This window comes from Oncorhynchus mykiss, chromosome 17, assembly GCF_013265735.2.
Source record: "Oncorhynchus mykiss isolate Arlee chromosome 17, USDA_OmykA_1.1, whole genome shotgun sequence".
Classification (NCBI taxonomy): Eukaryota; Metazoa; Chordata; class Actinopteri; order Salmoniformes; family Salmonidae; genus Oncorhynchus; species Oncorhynchus mykiss.
Window position 1 is genome coordinate 75,615,818 of NC_048581.1, and position 15,283 is coordinate 75,631,100.

Genomic DNA, 15,283 nt, shown 5'->3' on the forward strand with positions numbered 1-15,283 from the left:
CTTACAAAACTCTGTTTTGGACGAGACTGACTTTATGACCAAAACTATCCTATTTACACTTTGTAGTAAATTTTGACACTAGAATTTATGTTTCTGACTCATATTGATGCCACATAGACTGTTTAAAAACAGAAAAGATGGTTCTAAGAGACAGTTGACCTTTAACAACTTTAGAGTTACCTAGGTACAGTACATCATTATTCTCAAGAGCCAAATAATTATAATTTAGCCTAACTTGCTTCAAGAAGCATCTGTTCAGATGAGTTCCACAATATACAAATAGGGCTCATCATATATTTCCAGCGGTCTACCCCGCTTGCCTGTTGGCCCAACCGACATTCACTCACCTCAGGGATGCAGTCCTCATGGGTGACCACCCTCACTATGTCATCCAGAGGCAGCAGAGAGTTGCACTTGATCTCTGTGTAAACATTTTTTCCCTCGGTGCAGACGGCTAGCAGCTCTACCAGGTGGATGTGGTACCTCAGAGCGCTGTTCTCATCCATACGGTCCCGTTCTGACCGCATCATCGTGACCAGAGTCTGGAAGGATGCACGGTCGTTGTAGAACACCAGCACGTCTTCGCCTGAGTTCACCAGCTTAGCGGGAGGAAGACAGACATGCTGTTCTTATCAGCTTCTACTGACACACCATATAGATTTGAAAGCACGTTTGTTTGGGTAGTATTGCTGGTTTATATTACAGAAATGCATAGTGTGTTTCATTTGCATTATAATCATGTGTGCACTGCAATTATCCTGCCCCACCTCAGCCATGACGGTGTCCTGACACTTCTTGATGAACTTGTTCTCAGCCTTGACAATGGTCTGCAGGAATTTGAGGTACTGTACATGGCGGCCGTGCGTCTCGGTGCAGTGGACAAAGTGCTGCACCACACGCTCGTTGATTTCACTGCACAGCTGGAAGTTATTCATGAAGATGTGTTGCATGGTGATTGCCTCCAGAATCTGAAGAGAAAGATAAGCATTAAACTAGCTGCTTTATTGGCATTGGAATGATGGAGTACCACTGGTTCTTCCCAGCCCAGCGCCAACCCTTACCCCAGGAGTCCACTCACCCCTGGGTTGAGGAACAGGTTAATGTGCTTGTGCAGTAGGATCTGGTTCTGCTGGTTCCCTGCACAGAAGTTCTGGAGGAACTCATGGGCCAGCTTCATGATCTCTTGCATGCGGACGTCCTCACCCTAAAGTGTTCATCACAAGTACAGACAGACACACAACCCAAGAGCTGGAGCTATCATTCAAACCTTCCACAAATGTCATTGTTGACCTCGTAATTGTACAAGTCTATGTGCTTGCTTCATGCCTTTATGCCTTTTTAGTCTCTCTAAAGCATGAGGTGATGAGAGTATAGGTCTGGCCCATCCTATCTTTCAGTACCTTCTCATAGGGGATCTGCAGTAGCTCCAGCACCACACTGTGGGCTCCCATGTTCCTCAGTAGTCTCTGTTGTTGCTTCTTACTCTTCTTCCCTGACGCTCCCTCCTGGACACACAGCTTACTGAGCCGCAGCAGGATCTGAACAGAGGGGAAGAGAGAAGGGGCTCAGAGACTGACTACCTCATACATATCTGATGTGACTCCTTACAGTGTGTGATGGAACAACGAGAGAAAATTAAGAAGATTGTACCTCTTTCATAACCCTGTAATTGTAACTGCTGGTGGTTTCCGTCTTCTTTTTGTCTGAGCTGCCTGAATCCCCCTGCACATGGACAGAGTTAGAATGAGAGCTTGTTCATATTCATGTGAAGCATTCAGCGAAAGCCTTCAGATGTACAGTAACCATTAGTTCAGTTGAAACAATACCTTATTTTTATGGTCGGACTCTGAGGGTCCGTCCCCTCCGTCATCATCCCCCTGCCTCTTGTAAACCCACAGCTCAGACTTTTCTACAATGGAGCGCAGCTGATCCAGGTCTGACTTGATCTGCTTGTAGTTGTCCACATCTTGGCTGGTTACCAAGAGCTGGACCTAAGAGGAAGAGGAAGACATATACCTGAATGTAGACTTAATTGTACTGATTTTTTATTTAACCTTAATTTAACTAGGCAAGTCATTTAAGAACAAATTCTTATTTACAATGATGGACTACCCTGGCCAAACCCTAATGACGCTGGGCCAATTGTGCCCCGCCCCCTGGGCGTTGAATATTCACAGCAAGCTAGGCCTTCAAGCGCCTTTTAACCCAACGACTGCTGCTAATTCATAAAATGACTTTCTAACTAAAGATAATATTATTGATGGGTGTGAGGAGCTATGATACAGAGCACCTGTGTGTTCTTGTGGCTGTGGAGCCTATGGGTTTGGGCGGTGGTCTACCTGTTTGAAGGCCATGAGGACCTCTTGTCTCTGGCTGAAGTGTCTGAAGAGCAGGTGGAGGGCCCCAGACACCAGGGGAGGATAGTCATGCATGGTGAGGTGTAGCAGCACCCTCAGGAAGGTTCTCCCGCCATGGTCATCCAGGTCCAGAGGGGTGTTCTCCTCACTGCAGGACAACACACCAGGCTCAGACACTGGGACACTTTCATAAGACCTACGCCAGTGTTAATACAGTGTAATTATGGAAACGGACACTGCATTCCATTGTATCAAGATTTAAAATGAGAGGGTTTACCTTCCTCCAAAGATCGCCTCTGCCTGCTCCTCAATGTTCTCAAAATCTAGAGCCCCTAAAAAAAATGAAGCATTTACATTATTGTGAAGCCATTTGAAGGCCATACTTCCCTTCAGAAACCATCAACACCATACATTAATTTAATCATTCTGAAAATGAACATCTGGTATGTCTGTAGGGTCAGTAGCTTGAGGGTAAAAGCAGTAACAACAAAGGACAAGGCTCTGGCTGTCAGTATGCTGACCTGTCATATTATTTCCATCCTGACTAGCACTAGATGCTGTGCCATCACCCTGAGGATTACTCTCATCAAACTCCCGCTTGAAGATACAGAGTAGGCAGGAGATCCTGTAGTCCAGCCGCACATTCAGAATGAACTAGCGGACAGAAACAGAACGCATAATTTAGTTAAAACACCAGGCTTTCGAGCTCCCCACTAAGAATAATCATACAGAGAAAAATATGTTGTCGATTTTGTATACAATTTTATTTGATACTATGGGAAATCAAAGCCATGATAATTGGATTCAATTATCAGACAATCTACATGAAAAGCCAGATGAAAAGGGCAGGAGTTACCTGGAGGATCTCGATGATCTTGAGCTTAGTGTCCATCACCATGATGTCCTCCCTCTCCGGCTCCGTCTGGGTCTTGACCACGCCCTCCTCCGGCTGGTGGGTGGGGGTGACGGGTAGGAAACCCCCACCTCTGAGGACCACCTGGGTCATAAGCTCCCCCACCCCGTGGATAGACTTCATCACATTACTGCCTGTGGACACACACACACACACACACCTCAGAATTGAAATGGGGCACTTACTCACAGACAACACATTAACCAAACCTTATCAACTCCACCATTGAGAAAGAGTGAGAGAGAGAGATAGTGCGCCTCAATTACAGTACATCAGTAACATCCAATACCAATTGACAGAAGGGTAACAGACAGGCAGCAGTGTGCTGTTCACCTTGTTTTTCCTCTCCCTTCTCCAGCTTGGTGACGGGGTATATGGTGCTGACATGAACACAGTCCAGGATGTTCAATAAGATCTTAGTCAGTCGCAGCAGGTCACTGAAGTTGTAGAAGCCAAAGTAAATGAGGTTCCTTGCCAGGTTAACTACCTTCATAGATAATAGAGAAAAAGGAGGGGAATAAATTCTCCACATATACATTATGCATTCCTACCTCAAAGTAAAGTTGTCTGGTTGACATCATGCTGTTTCCAGGGAAACCTACCTCGAAGGTTAGCTTGTTTTTCTCTCTGTCGTCGAAGGGGATGTTCTGAGACACCACAGACATCAGGTAGTTCTCCACAAACTCCATGGTCAGGCAGAACCTCTCCTTGATCTCATCTCTGGTTGTCCCATCATTGTCGTAGCTTAGAAAGGGAGAGAATATTATTGTGTAAAGGGTAGCCTGTAGATGAACTCAGGTAATGTAGAATATCTCTGAAAGGACTCTAATAACACGTTCATAAACCCCACTCACTCGCCGATGGCGATCTTGGAGGGAATCTCAGACCAGAGGCGGGCGTACTTGACGGGGGTGACCTGTTCCTGGGGGTCGCGGTCCACGTGCATGTGCAGCATCATGCGGCAGAAGGAGGCGCGCAGGTCGTAGGGCAGGTCCTCGTCAGACATGCAGCGCAGGATCAGGTCCACGTCCAGCTGGCCAGAGATCTTATTGATGGCCAGGTACTGACGGTCCAGACACATCCGCGCAAACAGGTTCAGCTGGTACCTGCAGGAGGGAGAGGAACATACTTTAACATCTGGTCAGGGCCCTAGTCTGAAAGCAGGCCTACACACAGACAATCAAATTACTGGTGCATATGCTTCTACATACTGTCATAACACTAACTATCCAACCAAAACGCATTGTGAACCCTGTAATGCCCTGATCCCTGACCTGTAATAGCTGACCACCTCCTGGTCCTCCTTCTGGCCCTCCTTGGCATCCTGGGCCAGCTCTCTGACACTCTTGCTCCTGATCTCCTTGAGGTTGTCCCTCCAGAAGAGCCACACCTCTTCTTCGTCCTCCTCCGTTTCCACGGGAGCCTCCCCAATTGTTACAGCCTCAATCTCAAAGCGCGACAGCACTAGCCTGGTCGGCGGCAAATAAAACAGACAGTCAACAAAGAAACTGCAGAAAATAATGAATACTGAAACAACACATCTGTGTTTTGTTTCCATAAATCGACAGCATTACTAATAACAGCAATTGAGCCAGTCTAATTAGAAAGCATCAGATCAATGTTCAAACACATGCACACACCCACGCTCATGTTTTCAATGCTAGGGTAAAACAAAATCATCATATCTAGGGGGGTATACTTAGTCTCGATGAGGATGTCTGCATTGGAAGGGTCCAGCACGGCGTTACAGATTAGCTCCTGAGTCACTGGGATGGACTTGTTCATGGACACACACAGGTCAGACAGGTAGTCCAGAAACCTGAAGATAAGAGACGAAGAGAAAGGGAATGATTGTCAATGTACAGGTCAAACTGCCAGTGGCTACACTACAGGCTCCCAGAGTAGGCTTATTCTGGCTCTGTCCCAGTTCCCCTACCAGCTCCATAAGACTCCAGTAAAAGCCCTCTTCATCCAGGCCATTGGACCAGCATGTTTCTCATATCACCAGTAGCATAAGGCATGACTGGAGCTTGACAGCAGTAATGACAGCAATTACCTCCAGTGCCATGATCCCACACAATCCCTTCCTCTGATATCCTCATGCATACATTTGAATAAATCTACATCTACTACATTCCCTGGCTGGTGCTGTACAAAAAAAGATCCACCCAAACTGCCCACAAACAACCTTCTGAATCAGGCTCATGGCATGCCCCCATCCTATTGCCCCTCCTCTTGGTCTCACCTGGGCTCCCGGTTCTTCCTGACCAAGGTGACGAAGGTGTCAATCTCAGCAGCTGTGATGTGTTTCTCAAGGAGCTTGCGGTTGTTGTGGAGCAGGGCTGTTATCGTGTCCTCAGCCAGAACATCGTAGCCTATCTGTTTCTGCATGAAGCGGAACTGCTTGGCTATGTACTCCTGTAGAGGGGGAGTCAGTGAGGGTCAGCACCATTCGAACGTACAACTAACAGGTCAAGTAAACTTAGCCTTTTAACAAAATAAATTCTGCATCTCTGCGTCTGATACAACATCAATCAATCAATAATTTATGCACACCAACCTGGTTCTTCCTGTAGTCTTGTTGGGAGTGCCGTAATACCCTGTAGCAGAGCCTGCAGATATGCCTGAAGGGGGCGTGGCGCTGGTCACCAAGCTCTTCCAATCGCAGCATGGGACCATCCCCGCTGTCCGTGAACGGGGCTTGGAGAAGTTTGAAAATCTAAAAAGGGATATGGATTCCATGTGTAATTTTTAATTGTGATGCTCAAAATGACAATGCAGAGAGGTCAACTTAACCAAGCCCAATGTAGATGATACTACCGCTGTATTGTACGATGAGGTGTACCTGTTTAAGAATGTTTTGCTCCCTCATGAGTTTCTGTCTCTCTCGATTGGGCTTGTTGACCATGATCTCCAGCACATCCTGGCCAGTGTTGGGGATGTCACACACGAAGAAGACCAGGTCCTCTAGAAGCTTAGTGACAAACCTAGAGACCAAAGTGACAGGGCCAGGGAGGTGACTGGTTCTACCAAGGTACCAGATAACACCAACTCCTACAGCCAGCCTCTCCAGAGAGATGAGCTAGGAACAACAGCTAAAGGAGAAAAACTATGGTGTAGGTGTTAAAGAAAAACTACTACCTGGTGTAGGTGTTAAATGATGACAATCTCAACATGAAAAATATTAGTTCTACCAAATGTCAAAAGTCCAACAACAGCCTTCTAAAAATACTTTCAACCTACCAGATATACTACCGTTCAAAAGTTTGGGGTCACTTAGAAATGTCCTTGTTTTTGAAAGAAAAGCAAAAAAATGTGTCCATTAAAATAACATCAAATTGATCAGAAATACAGTGTAGACATTGTTAATGTTGTAAATGACTATTGTAGCTGGAAATGGCTGATTTTTAATGGAATATCTACATAGGCATATTTATCATTTTAAAAGGCTAATTGATCATTAGAAAACCCTTTTGCAATTATGTTAGCACAGCTGAAAACTGAAAACTAATACTGGCATTCTAGGAAGAGTTCCTCTGTCAGTGTCTGTGTTCCTTTGCCCATCTTAATCTTCTCTTTTTATTGGCCAGTCTGAGATATGGCTTTTTCTTTCCAACTCTGCCTAGAAGGCCAGCATCCTGGAGTCGCCTCTTCACTGTTGAAGTTGAGACTGGTGTTTTGCTGGTACTATTTAATGAAGCTGCCAGTTGAGGGCTTGTGAGTATTCTGTTTCTCAAACGAGACACTCTAATGTACTTGCTCAGTTGTGCACCGGGGGCCTCCCACTCCTCTTTCTATTCTGGTTAGAGACAGATTGTGCTGTTCTGTGAAGGGTGTAGTACACAGCATTGTACGAGATATTCAGTTTCTTGGCAATTTCTCGCATGGAATAGCCTTAATTTCTCAGAACAACAATATACTGACGAGTTTCTGAGGAAAGTACTTTGTTTCAGGCCCACAAATGCTGATGCTCCAGATACTCAACTAGCCTAAAGAAGGCCAGTTTTACTGCTTCTTTAATCAGGACAACAGTCCCCACTGTATTTCTGATCAATTTTATGTTATTTTAATGGACATTTTTTTTTGCTTTTCTTTCAAAAACAAGTACATTTCTAAGTGACCACAAACGGTAGTGTATGTACGATAAAGTAATACAGTAGGTCAAAGGAGTGCGGCAGGGACACACTTTACCTCCTCTCATTCTGGGTTATAGTGCCCCTCTCCAGCTTGCCAGCGATGGATGCTAACACTTTACTGGCATCGTTGGCCAAGTCTAAGTCTCTGACTTCTGCTGGGGGGACAGGCACTATGGCAAAGGCCTCTTTGTCTTCTTTAACCGCTGATGTACCAATCTAAACAGGGACATGTAAAACATACTTTCAATAAATAGATTTTCAAGTCCGACCAACGGTCACACACTATTATCCTTCCCAGCCACTCACCCGTAACATGACAGGCTTCTCCTCCTCCTTGTCAATTGGGTTGTTGGTGCTGTGGACCCATGTGTTGGTGCAGAGGTGCCTGAGCCTCACGAAAGAGTTCCTGAGGGATCAAGACAGAGCAACTCAGAGGACAGCAACAATATTAAAAAAAACACTATAGTAGGTCTTGTATATTCAAAATAATGTCTGTGGATTGTAATTCCTTAGGTGTCAACCTTACAGTAGCTTTGAAAAGTGAGCATTGCTTAAACATTCATAGAAGTGTGTGGTAATACTGGGGAATACCAGCTGGGTTTACCCTGTTATCACACCTTCCAGCTACAGAATTACTGCCATCGTTGCTATGCTCTGTTAACTTGGATGGGCAAATGTTGTTGTCCTGTTATGTAAACCAAGACCTGTGAGGACGGGACAGGATGCTCAATAACTCATGTCACCCCAGGAAGACAAGCTGGCGTCATGGCATCAGCTAATGGGGATCCTAATATAATAAAATAAAATGTTAATGATTACTCATGCTCTGCTCCTGATTCAAGCTCAACAATCTATAACAGTGCATTGTCTGCATGGTCACTCTGCATGGTCATAGATGGCCGAGTCGGTAGTATCCCCCCCTAGTAGTAACCTCTACAATAACAACAACACTGTCATTGCTCTAACGTGATGAGTTATTCCTCTCCCTCGCAGGATGCTTGCTCTTTGAGCGTGTGTTTGTGTGTGTATCAATGTGTTGTTTAAATCACCCAAAACCTACTTAGGCATAGATGATGGTAATAACAGCTACAGCGGGCCCTCACCATTGGTGGGTGTGATGGCATTCTGTAACATCCTCAAACAAGTGTACAGTCATGGCAAAAAGTTTTGAGAATGACACAAATATGAATTTTCTCAAAGTCTGCCGCCTCAGTTTGTATGATGGCAATTTGCATACACTCCAGAATGTTATGAAGAGTGATCAGATGAATTGCAATTAATTGCAAAGTCCCTCTTTGCCACGCAAATTAACTGAATCCCCCCAAAACATTTCCACTGCATTTCAGCCCTGCCACAAAAGGACCAGCTGACATCAGGTCAGTGATTCTCTCGTTAACACAGGTGTGGGTATTGACGAGGACAACGGTGGAGATCACTCTGTCATGCTGATTGAGTTCGAATAACAGACTGGAAGCTTCAAAAGGAGGGTGGTGCTTGGAATCATTGTTCTTCCTCTGTCAACCATGCTTACCTGCAAGGAATTACGTGCCATCATCATTGCTTTGCACAAAAAAGGCTTTACAGGCAAGGATATTGCTGCCAGTAAGATTGCACCTAAATCAACCATTTATCGGATCATCAAGAACTTCAAGGAGAGCGATTCAATTTTTCTATAGAAAGCTTCAGAGTGCCCAAGAAAGTCCAGCAAGCAACAGGACCATCTCCTTAAATTGATTCAGCTGCGGGATCGGGGCACCACCAGTACAGAGCATGCTCAGGAATGGCAACAGGCAGGTGTGAGTGCATCTGCACGCACAGTGAGGCGAAGACTTTTAGAGGATGGCCTGGTGTCAAGAAGTGCAACAAAGGAGCCACTTCTCTCCAGGAAAAACATCAGGGACAGACTGATATTCTGCAAAAGGTACAGGGATTGGACTGCTGAGGACTGGGGTAAAGTAATTTTCTCTGATGAATCCCCTTTCCGATTGTTTGGGGCATCCGGAAAAAGCTTGTCCGGAGAGACAAGGTGAGCACTACCATTAGTCCTGTGTCATGCCAACAGTAAAGCATCCTGAGACCATTCATGTGGGGGGTTGCTTCTCAGCCAAGGGAGTGGGCTCACTCACAATTTTGCCTAAGAACACAACCATGAATAAAGAATGGTACCAACACATCCTCCAAGAGCAACTTCTCCCAACCATCCAGGAACAGTTTGGTGATGAACAATGCCTTTTCCAGCATGATGGAGCACCTTGCCATAAGGCAAAAGTGATAAGTGGCTCGGGGAACAAAACATTAATATTTTGGGTCCATGGCCAGGAAACTCCCCAGACCTTAATCCCATTGAGAAGTTGTGGTCAATCCTCAAGAGGCTGGAGGACAATCAAAATTCTGACAAACTCCAAGTATTGATTATGCAAGAATGGGCTGCCATCAGTCAGGATGTGGCCCAGAAGTGAATTGACAGCATTCCAGGGCGGATTGCAGAGGTCTTGAAAAATAAGGGTCAACACTGCAAATACTGGTTCTTTGCATCAACTTCCTGTAATTGTCAGTAAATGCCTTTGACACTAATGAAATGCTTGTAATTATACTTCAGTATTCCATACTAACATCTGACAAAAAATATCTAAAGACACTGAAGCAGCAAATTTTGTGTAAATTAATATTTGTGTCATTCTCAAAACTCTCAAAACTCTTAAGACTCTATGAGCATCCATTTCCAAAATTCAAACACTTTTTTTGTGTACCAACACTAAGGGTACCAAGCGTTGCTTTCTTGCACAACTATGCCGTCTAGACAAAAAATGGCAGGAAAATAGGGCTGTTGTAAATATAGGTGATTGTGTTGGAACTTGCAGTCCAACTCCTTTGACTGTCATTGTTATGATGCCAAGAATCATAATCACCTATATTCACAACAGACATGGATTATTTCACAATTTGATGAAACAAATCTAAATGGAGAATTTTTTTCCTGAGGCCGCTGCAGCATAGTAGGTGCCAATGGCATAGGAGAAGATGATCTGAGGGCCAGCATCAATCCACACCTAGGAACATGATTGAACACGCATGAACACACACACCCAAAAACAGATTCTCACACAACAGTAGAAACACAACATGACAAATAATAACTCCTGGGTTTTAATGGGAAAAACTGCAGTTGAGCAGTCACTCCTTCATGGCTTTCTGCTACTTCACAGCTCTGTTCCCTTCCCTGAAGCACATGCAGATTTGGACTGAGGCTAGGTCTGTGGGAGGTTTTCCTGATTCCACCAGGCTCCATCAGACTGCTGAACACTTAAACTGGACTGACCACTTGGATTGACTCTCCACACCTTAGCACATATGCACTAATTCACATAAACATCCACACACAAATAGACATTAATGCTACACACACACACACACACACACACACCACAACTGCTGCTACCAGACTCTTATTACAAAATACTGCACAAAAATGTGTAAATATTGTATCGTCCTCTATTATGCTCATGCTAAAATGTTTATTCTGTTCTACTGAGCCATTTATCTTGATGTTTGTTTTCTTATTTCCTATTGTTGTTTCTTATTGTTGTTGTGGCAAGTAAGCAATTTGTTGGACAGTGTATATAATGTGTATTCTGTACATATGACCAATAAAATGGAAAAAGACCAATATCGTTCCATTAAAGAGCCTTCAGAAAATATTCACACCCCTTGACTTTTTCCTCAATTCGTAGTGTTACACCCTGAATTTAATATTGATTACATTTAGATTGTTTTGTCACTGGCCCACTGCCCCATAATGTCAAAGTGGACTTATGTTTTAAGAAGTAAAATAAAATAAAGCTGAAATGTCTTGAGTCAATAAGTATTCAACCCTTTTGTTATGTGAAAATGTGCAAAACAAGTCACATAATAAGTTGCATGGACTTACTCTGTGTGCAATAATAGTGCTTAAAATGTTTTTTTTTGTATGACTACCTCAGCTATACCCCACACAAAAAAAATTATCTGTAAGGTCCCTCAGTCGAGCAGTGAATATCAAAACACAGATTCAACCACAAAGATAAAGGTGCCTTTCCTAACTCAGTTGCCGGAGAGGAAGGAAACAGCTCAGGGATTTCACCATGAGGTCAATGGTGACTTTAAAACAGAGTTTAATGGCTGTGAAAGGAGAAATCTGAGAGGGGATCAACAACATTGTAATTACTCTACAATGCTAACATACAATTGAAGTCGGAAGTTTACATACACCGTAGCCAAATACATTTAATCTCAGTTTTTCACAATTCCTGACATTTAATCCTACTAAAAACTCCCTGTTTTAGGTAGATAGATAGGATTACCACTTCATTTTAAGAATGTGAAATGTCAGAATAATGGTAGAGAAAAGTACTTATTTCAACTTTTATTTCTTTCATCACATTCCCAGTGGGTCAGAAGTTTACATACACTCAATTAGTATTTGGTAGCATTGCCTTTAAATTGTTTAACTTGGGTCAAATGTTTCGGGTAGCCTTCCACAAGCTTCCCACAATAAGTTGGGTGAATTTTGGCCCCTTCCTCCTGACAGTGCTGGTGTAACTGAGTCAGGTTTGTAGGCCTCCTTGCTCGCACACGCTTTTTCAGTTCTGCCCACAAATTTTCTATACGATTGAGGTCAGGGCGTTGTGATGGCCACTCCAATACCTTGACTTTGTTGTCCTTAAGCCATTTTGCCACAACTTTGGAATTATGCTTGGGGGTCATTGTCCATTTGGAAGACCAGTTTGCGACCAAGCTTTAACTTCCTGACGGATGTCTTGAGATGTTGCTTCAATATATCCACATAATCCTTCCTCATGATGCCATCTATTTTTGTAAAGTGCACCAGTCCCTCCTGCAGCAAAGCAACCCCACAACATGATGCTGCCACCCCCGTGCATCACGGTTGGGTTGGTGTTCTTCGGCTTGCAAGCCTCCCCCATTTTCCTCCAAACATAACGATGGTCATTATGACCAAACAAATCTATTTTTGTGTCATCAGACAAGAGGACATTTCTCCAAAATGTACGATCTTTGTCCCCATGTGCAGTTTCAAACCGTAGTCCGGCTTCTTTATGACGGTTTTGGAGCAGTAGCTTCTTCCTTGCTGAGCGTCCTTTGAGGTTATGTCGATATAGGACTCGTTTTACTGTGGATATAGATACTTTTGTACCTGTTTCCTCCAACATCTTCACCTTTGCTGTTGTTCTGGGATTGATTAGCACCTTTCTCACCAAAGTGCGTTCATCTCTAGGTGACAGAATGTGTCTACTACTTGAGCGGTATGACGGCTGTGTGGTCCCATGGTGTTTATACTTGCATACTATTGTTTGTACAGATGAACGTGGTACCTTCAGGCGTTTGGAAATTGCTCCCAAGGATGAACAAGACTTGTGGAGGTCTACAATTATTTTTCTTGGCTGATTTCTTTTGATTTTCCCATGATATCAAGCAAAGAGACACTGAGTTTGAAGGTAGGCCTAGAAATACATCCACAGGTACACCTCCAATTGACTCAAATGATGTCAATTAGCCTATCAGAAGCTTCTAAAGCCATGACATCATTTTCTGGAATTTTCCAAGCTGTTTAAAGGCACAGTCAACTTAGTGAATGTAAACTTCTGACCCACTGGAATTGTGATACAGTGAATTATAAGTGAAATAATCTGTCGGTAAACAATTGTTTGGAAATCTACTTATGTCATGCACAAAGTAGATGTCCTAACCGACTTGCCAAAACTATAGTTTGTGTGGTTGAAAAACGAGTTTTAATGACTCCAACCTAAGTGTTGGTAAACTTCCGACTTCACCTGTAAATGACATAGTGAAAAGAAGGATGCCTTTATAGATTAAAAACATTCTTAAACATGCATCCTGTTTGCAACAAGGTACTAAAGAAATACTGCAAAACATTTGGCAAGCAATACATTTTTTGTCCTGAATACAAAAAGTTATGTTTTGGCTAAATCCAATACATTACCGAGTACCACATATTTTCAAGCATAGCGGTGGCTGCATCATGTTATAGGTATGCTTGTAACTGTTAAAGACTGGATAGTTTTTCAGGGTAACAAAATAAATGGAATGGAGCTAAGCACAGGCCAAATCCTAGAGGAAAACATGGTTCAGTCTGCTTTCCAGCAGTCACTTGGAGAGGAATTCACCTTTAATCAGGACAATAACCTAAAACACAAGGCCAAATCTACACTGGAGTTGCTTAGCAAGAAGACAGTGAATGTTGCTGAGTGGCCAAATTACATTTTTGACTTAAGTCTACTTGAAAATCTATGGCAAGGCCTGAAGATGGTTGTCTAGCAATGATCAACAACCAACTTGACAGAGCTTGAAGAATTTTGAAAATAATTATGGGCAAATGTTGCACAATCCAGGTGTTGGAAAGCTCTGAGAGACTTACTCAGAAAGACTCAAAGCTGTAATCGCTGCCAAAGGAGCTTCTACAAAGAGGTGTGAATACTTATGTAAAATTGTTATTTAATTTTTTTTTTAATTGCAAAGTTCTCTAAAAACTTGTTTTCACTTTGTCATTATGGGGTATTGTGTGTAGATGGGTGGGAAAAATAAATAATTTAATCCATTTTGAATTCAGGCTTAAACGCAACAAAATGTGGAATAAGTCAAGGGGTATGAATACTTTCTGAAGGCCCTGTATTTCGGTGAAACAATATACCGGTTGGGCTCTATGTGTGTGTCCACCTTCTCTGGCTGTATTCTTGGCCTGGTTTCATAATGGCCTGTTAGGATAACAGGCTTACTTCTACCACACTCACTCTTAATGACTGGCACCTAAAGCCCAGCTTGGCTGCCTTTGTCCTGGCGAATATGGGTTATTTCAGGTAGGGAGGGGGACCAGAGGGCGAGGGTGCTGCCAATGATAGCCAGCCAGCAGGCAGGCACCTCACAACATGACATAATGCCGACTGACACCACGGGGGGAGGGGGCACACACCTTGTCTTATGTGGCGCTGGTGACAGAAACAACCACACAATTGTTATTTTAGCCAACACATGATGCAGTCAGGAGGTGAAAAGGAAGGAACACACCAGATGTGAATATAGAAGTATATGCAGTACTATGGACAGGACCTGACTATTCCCATGTAGTTGGCAGCAGCCCTCTGAAAGATCAAATTACTTCATGGGAAAATATGCCTTCCAGATGATGGTGTGTTTATGGTGTGTGGGTGGATGGATGGTTATGCAACATCTGGCTTCTCTTTTCAGCTGGAAGATATGACTAAATCACGGCATGTTGCAACATCTTCTGGATATCCTGATCCAGTCTGTAGCGCTGCAGTCTGCCCCATCACCATGGTTTCCTGCTTCAAACCATACCGGGACTTTCCTGACTATCATTAGCTAGTGTTAACAAACTGTGCTACCTCCTACAACACACACACACGCACACAAAGGCGGGCACACACAGGCGCGCACACACAGGTGCACACACACGCAGTGGTAGACGGTGAGATATCTTTTCATTCGAAAAATATGAATCACTTTGAAAACAAAAGCTCCAAAATTGCACTGAGCTCAGCTGTCCTGCAAACTCACTATTCAGATCAAAGAGCAAACAATCGGCCATCTTTTAGCTATCCTACAATTGCCCTGAAATTATCATCTCTGAATTGTAAATGCTGCTCCTGGGTTTCTTAGACTAACTAGGCTGTGTGATTAGACAACCCCAAAGGCCCTCCTCTGTCACTGCCCAGAAATCTGAAGCCCATGAAATGCCCTAATCCTGTCTACGAACGGACTGAGCCCAGAGCCCCTGCCAGACAGGAAAGGTGTGAAGAGCAGCCGCATCAACAGCAGTTTCATATGTCATGGTGGGTCCCCCG

The 15,283-nt window shown here is 43.7% G+C and overlaps 1 protein-coding gene across 9 annotated transcripts in view; it reads right to left on the reverse strand.

Annotated features, from left to right (window-relative positions):
- The window catches only part of LOC110494585 (inositol 1,4,5-trisphosphate receptor, type 1b), a 143,340-nt gene that overhangs the window by 87,302 nt on the left and 40,755 nt on the right, over positions 1 to 15,283 (reverse strand). For all 9 annotated transcript variants that reach the window (XM_021569788.2, XM_021569785.2, XM_021569786.2 and 6 more), the window contains 20 exons: positions 7,713 to 7,812; positions 7,462 to 7,622; positions 6,116 to 6,257; positions 5,831 to 5,989; positions 5,516 to 5,688; positions 4,970 to 5,089; positions 4,545 to 4,739; positions 4,125 to 4,376; positions 3,873 to 4,014; positions 3,604 to 3,757; positions 3,214 to 3,404; positions 2,879 to 3,011; positions 2,635 to 2,689; positions 2,340 to 2,505; positions 1,827 to 1,991; positions 1,651 to 1,722; positions 1,401 to 1,538; positions 1,079 to 1,204; positions 768 to 968; positions 348 to 599 (listed from right to left, as the gene is read on the reverse strand). In XM_021569788.2, the coding sequence (XP_021425463.2) occupies positions 348 to 599; positions 768 to 968; positions 1,079 to 1,204; positions 1,401 to 1,538; positions 1,651 to 1,722; positions 1,827 to 1,991; positions 2,340 to 2,505; positions 2,635 to 2,689; positions 2,879 to 3,011; positions 3,214 to 3,404; positions 3,604 to 3,757; positions 3,873 to 4,014; positions 4,125 to 4,376; positions 4,545 to 4,739; positions 4,970 to 5,089; positions 5,516 to 5,688; positions 5,831 to 5,989; positions 6,116 to 6,257; positions 7,462 to 7,622; positions 7,713 to 7,812 (3,097 nt within the window). The remainder of the gene's footprint in view (positions 1 to 347; positions 600 to 767; positions 969 to 1,078; positions 1,205 to 1,400; positions 1,539 to 1,650; positions 1,723 to 1,826; positions 1,992 to 2,339; positions 2,506 to 2,634; positions 2,690 to 2,878; positions 3,012 to 3,213; positions 3,405 to 3,603; positions 3,758 to 3,872; positions 4,015 to 4,124; positions 4,377 to 4,544; positions 4,740 to 4,969; positions 5,090 to 5,515; positions 5,689 to 5,830; positions 5,990 to 6,115; positions 6,258 to 7,461; positions 7,623 to 7,712; positions 7,813 to 15,283) is intronic.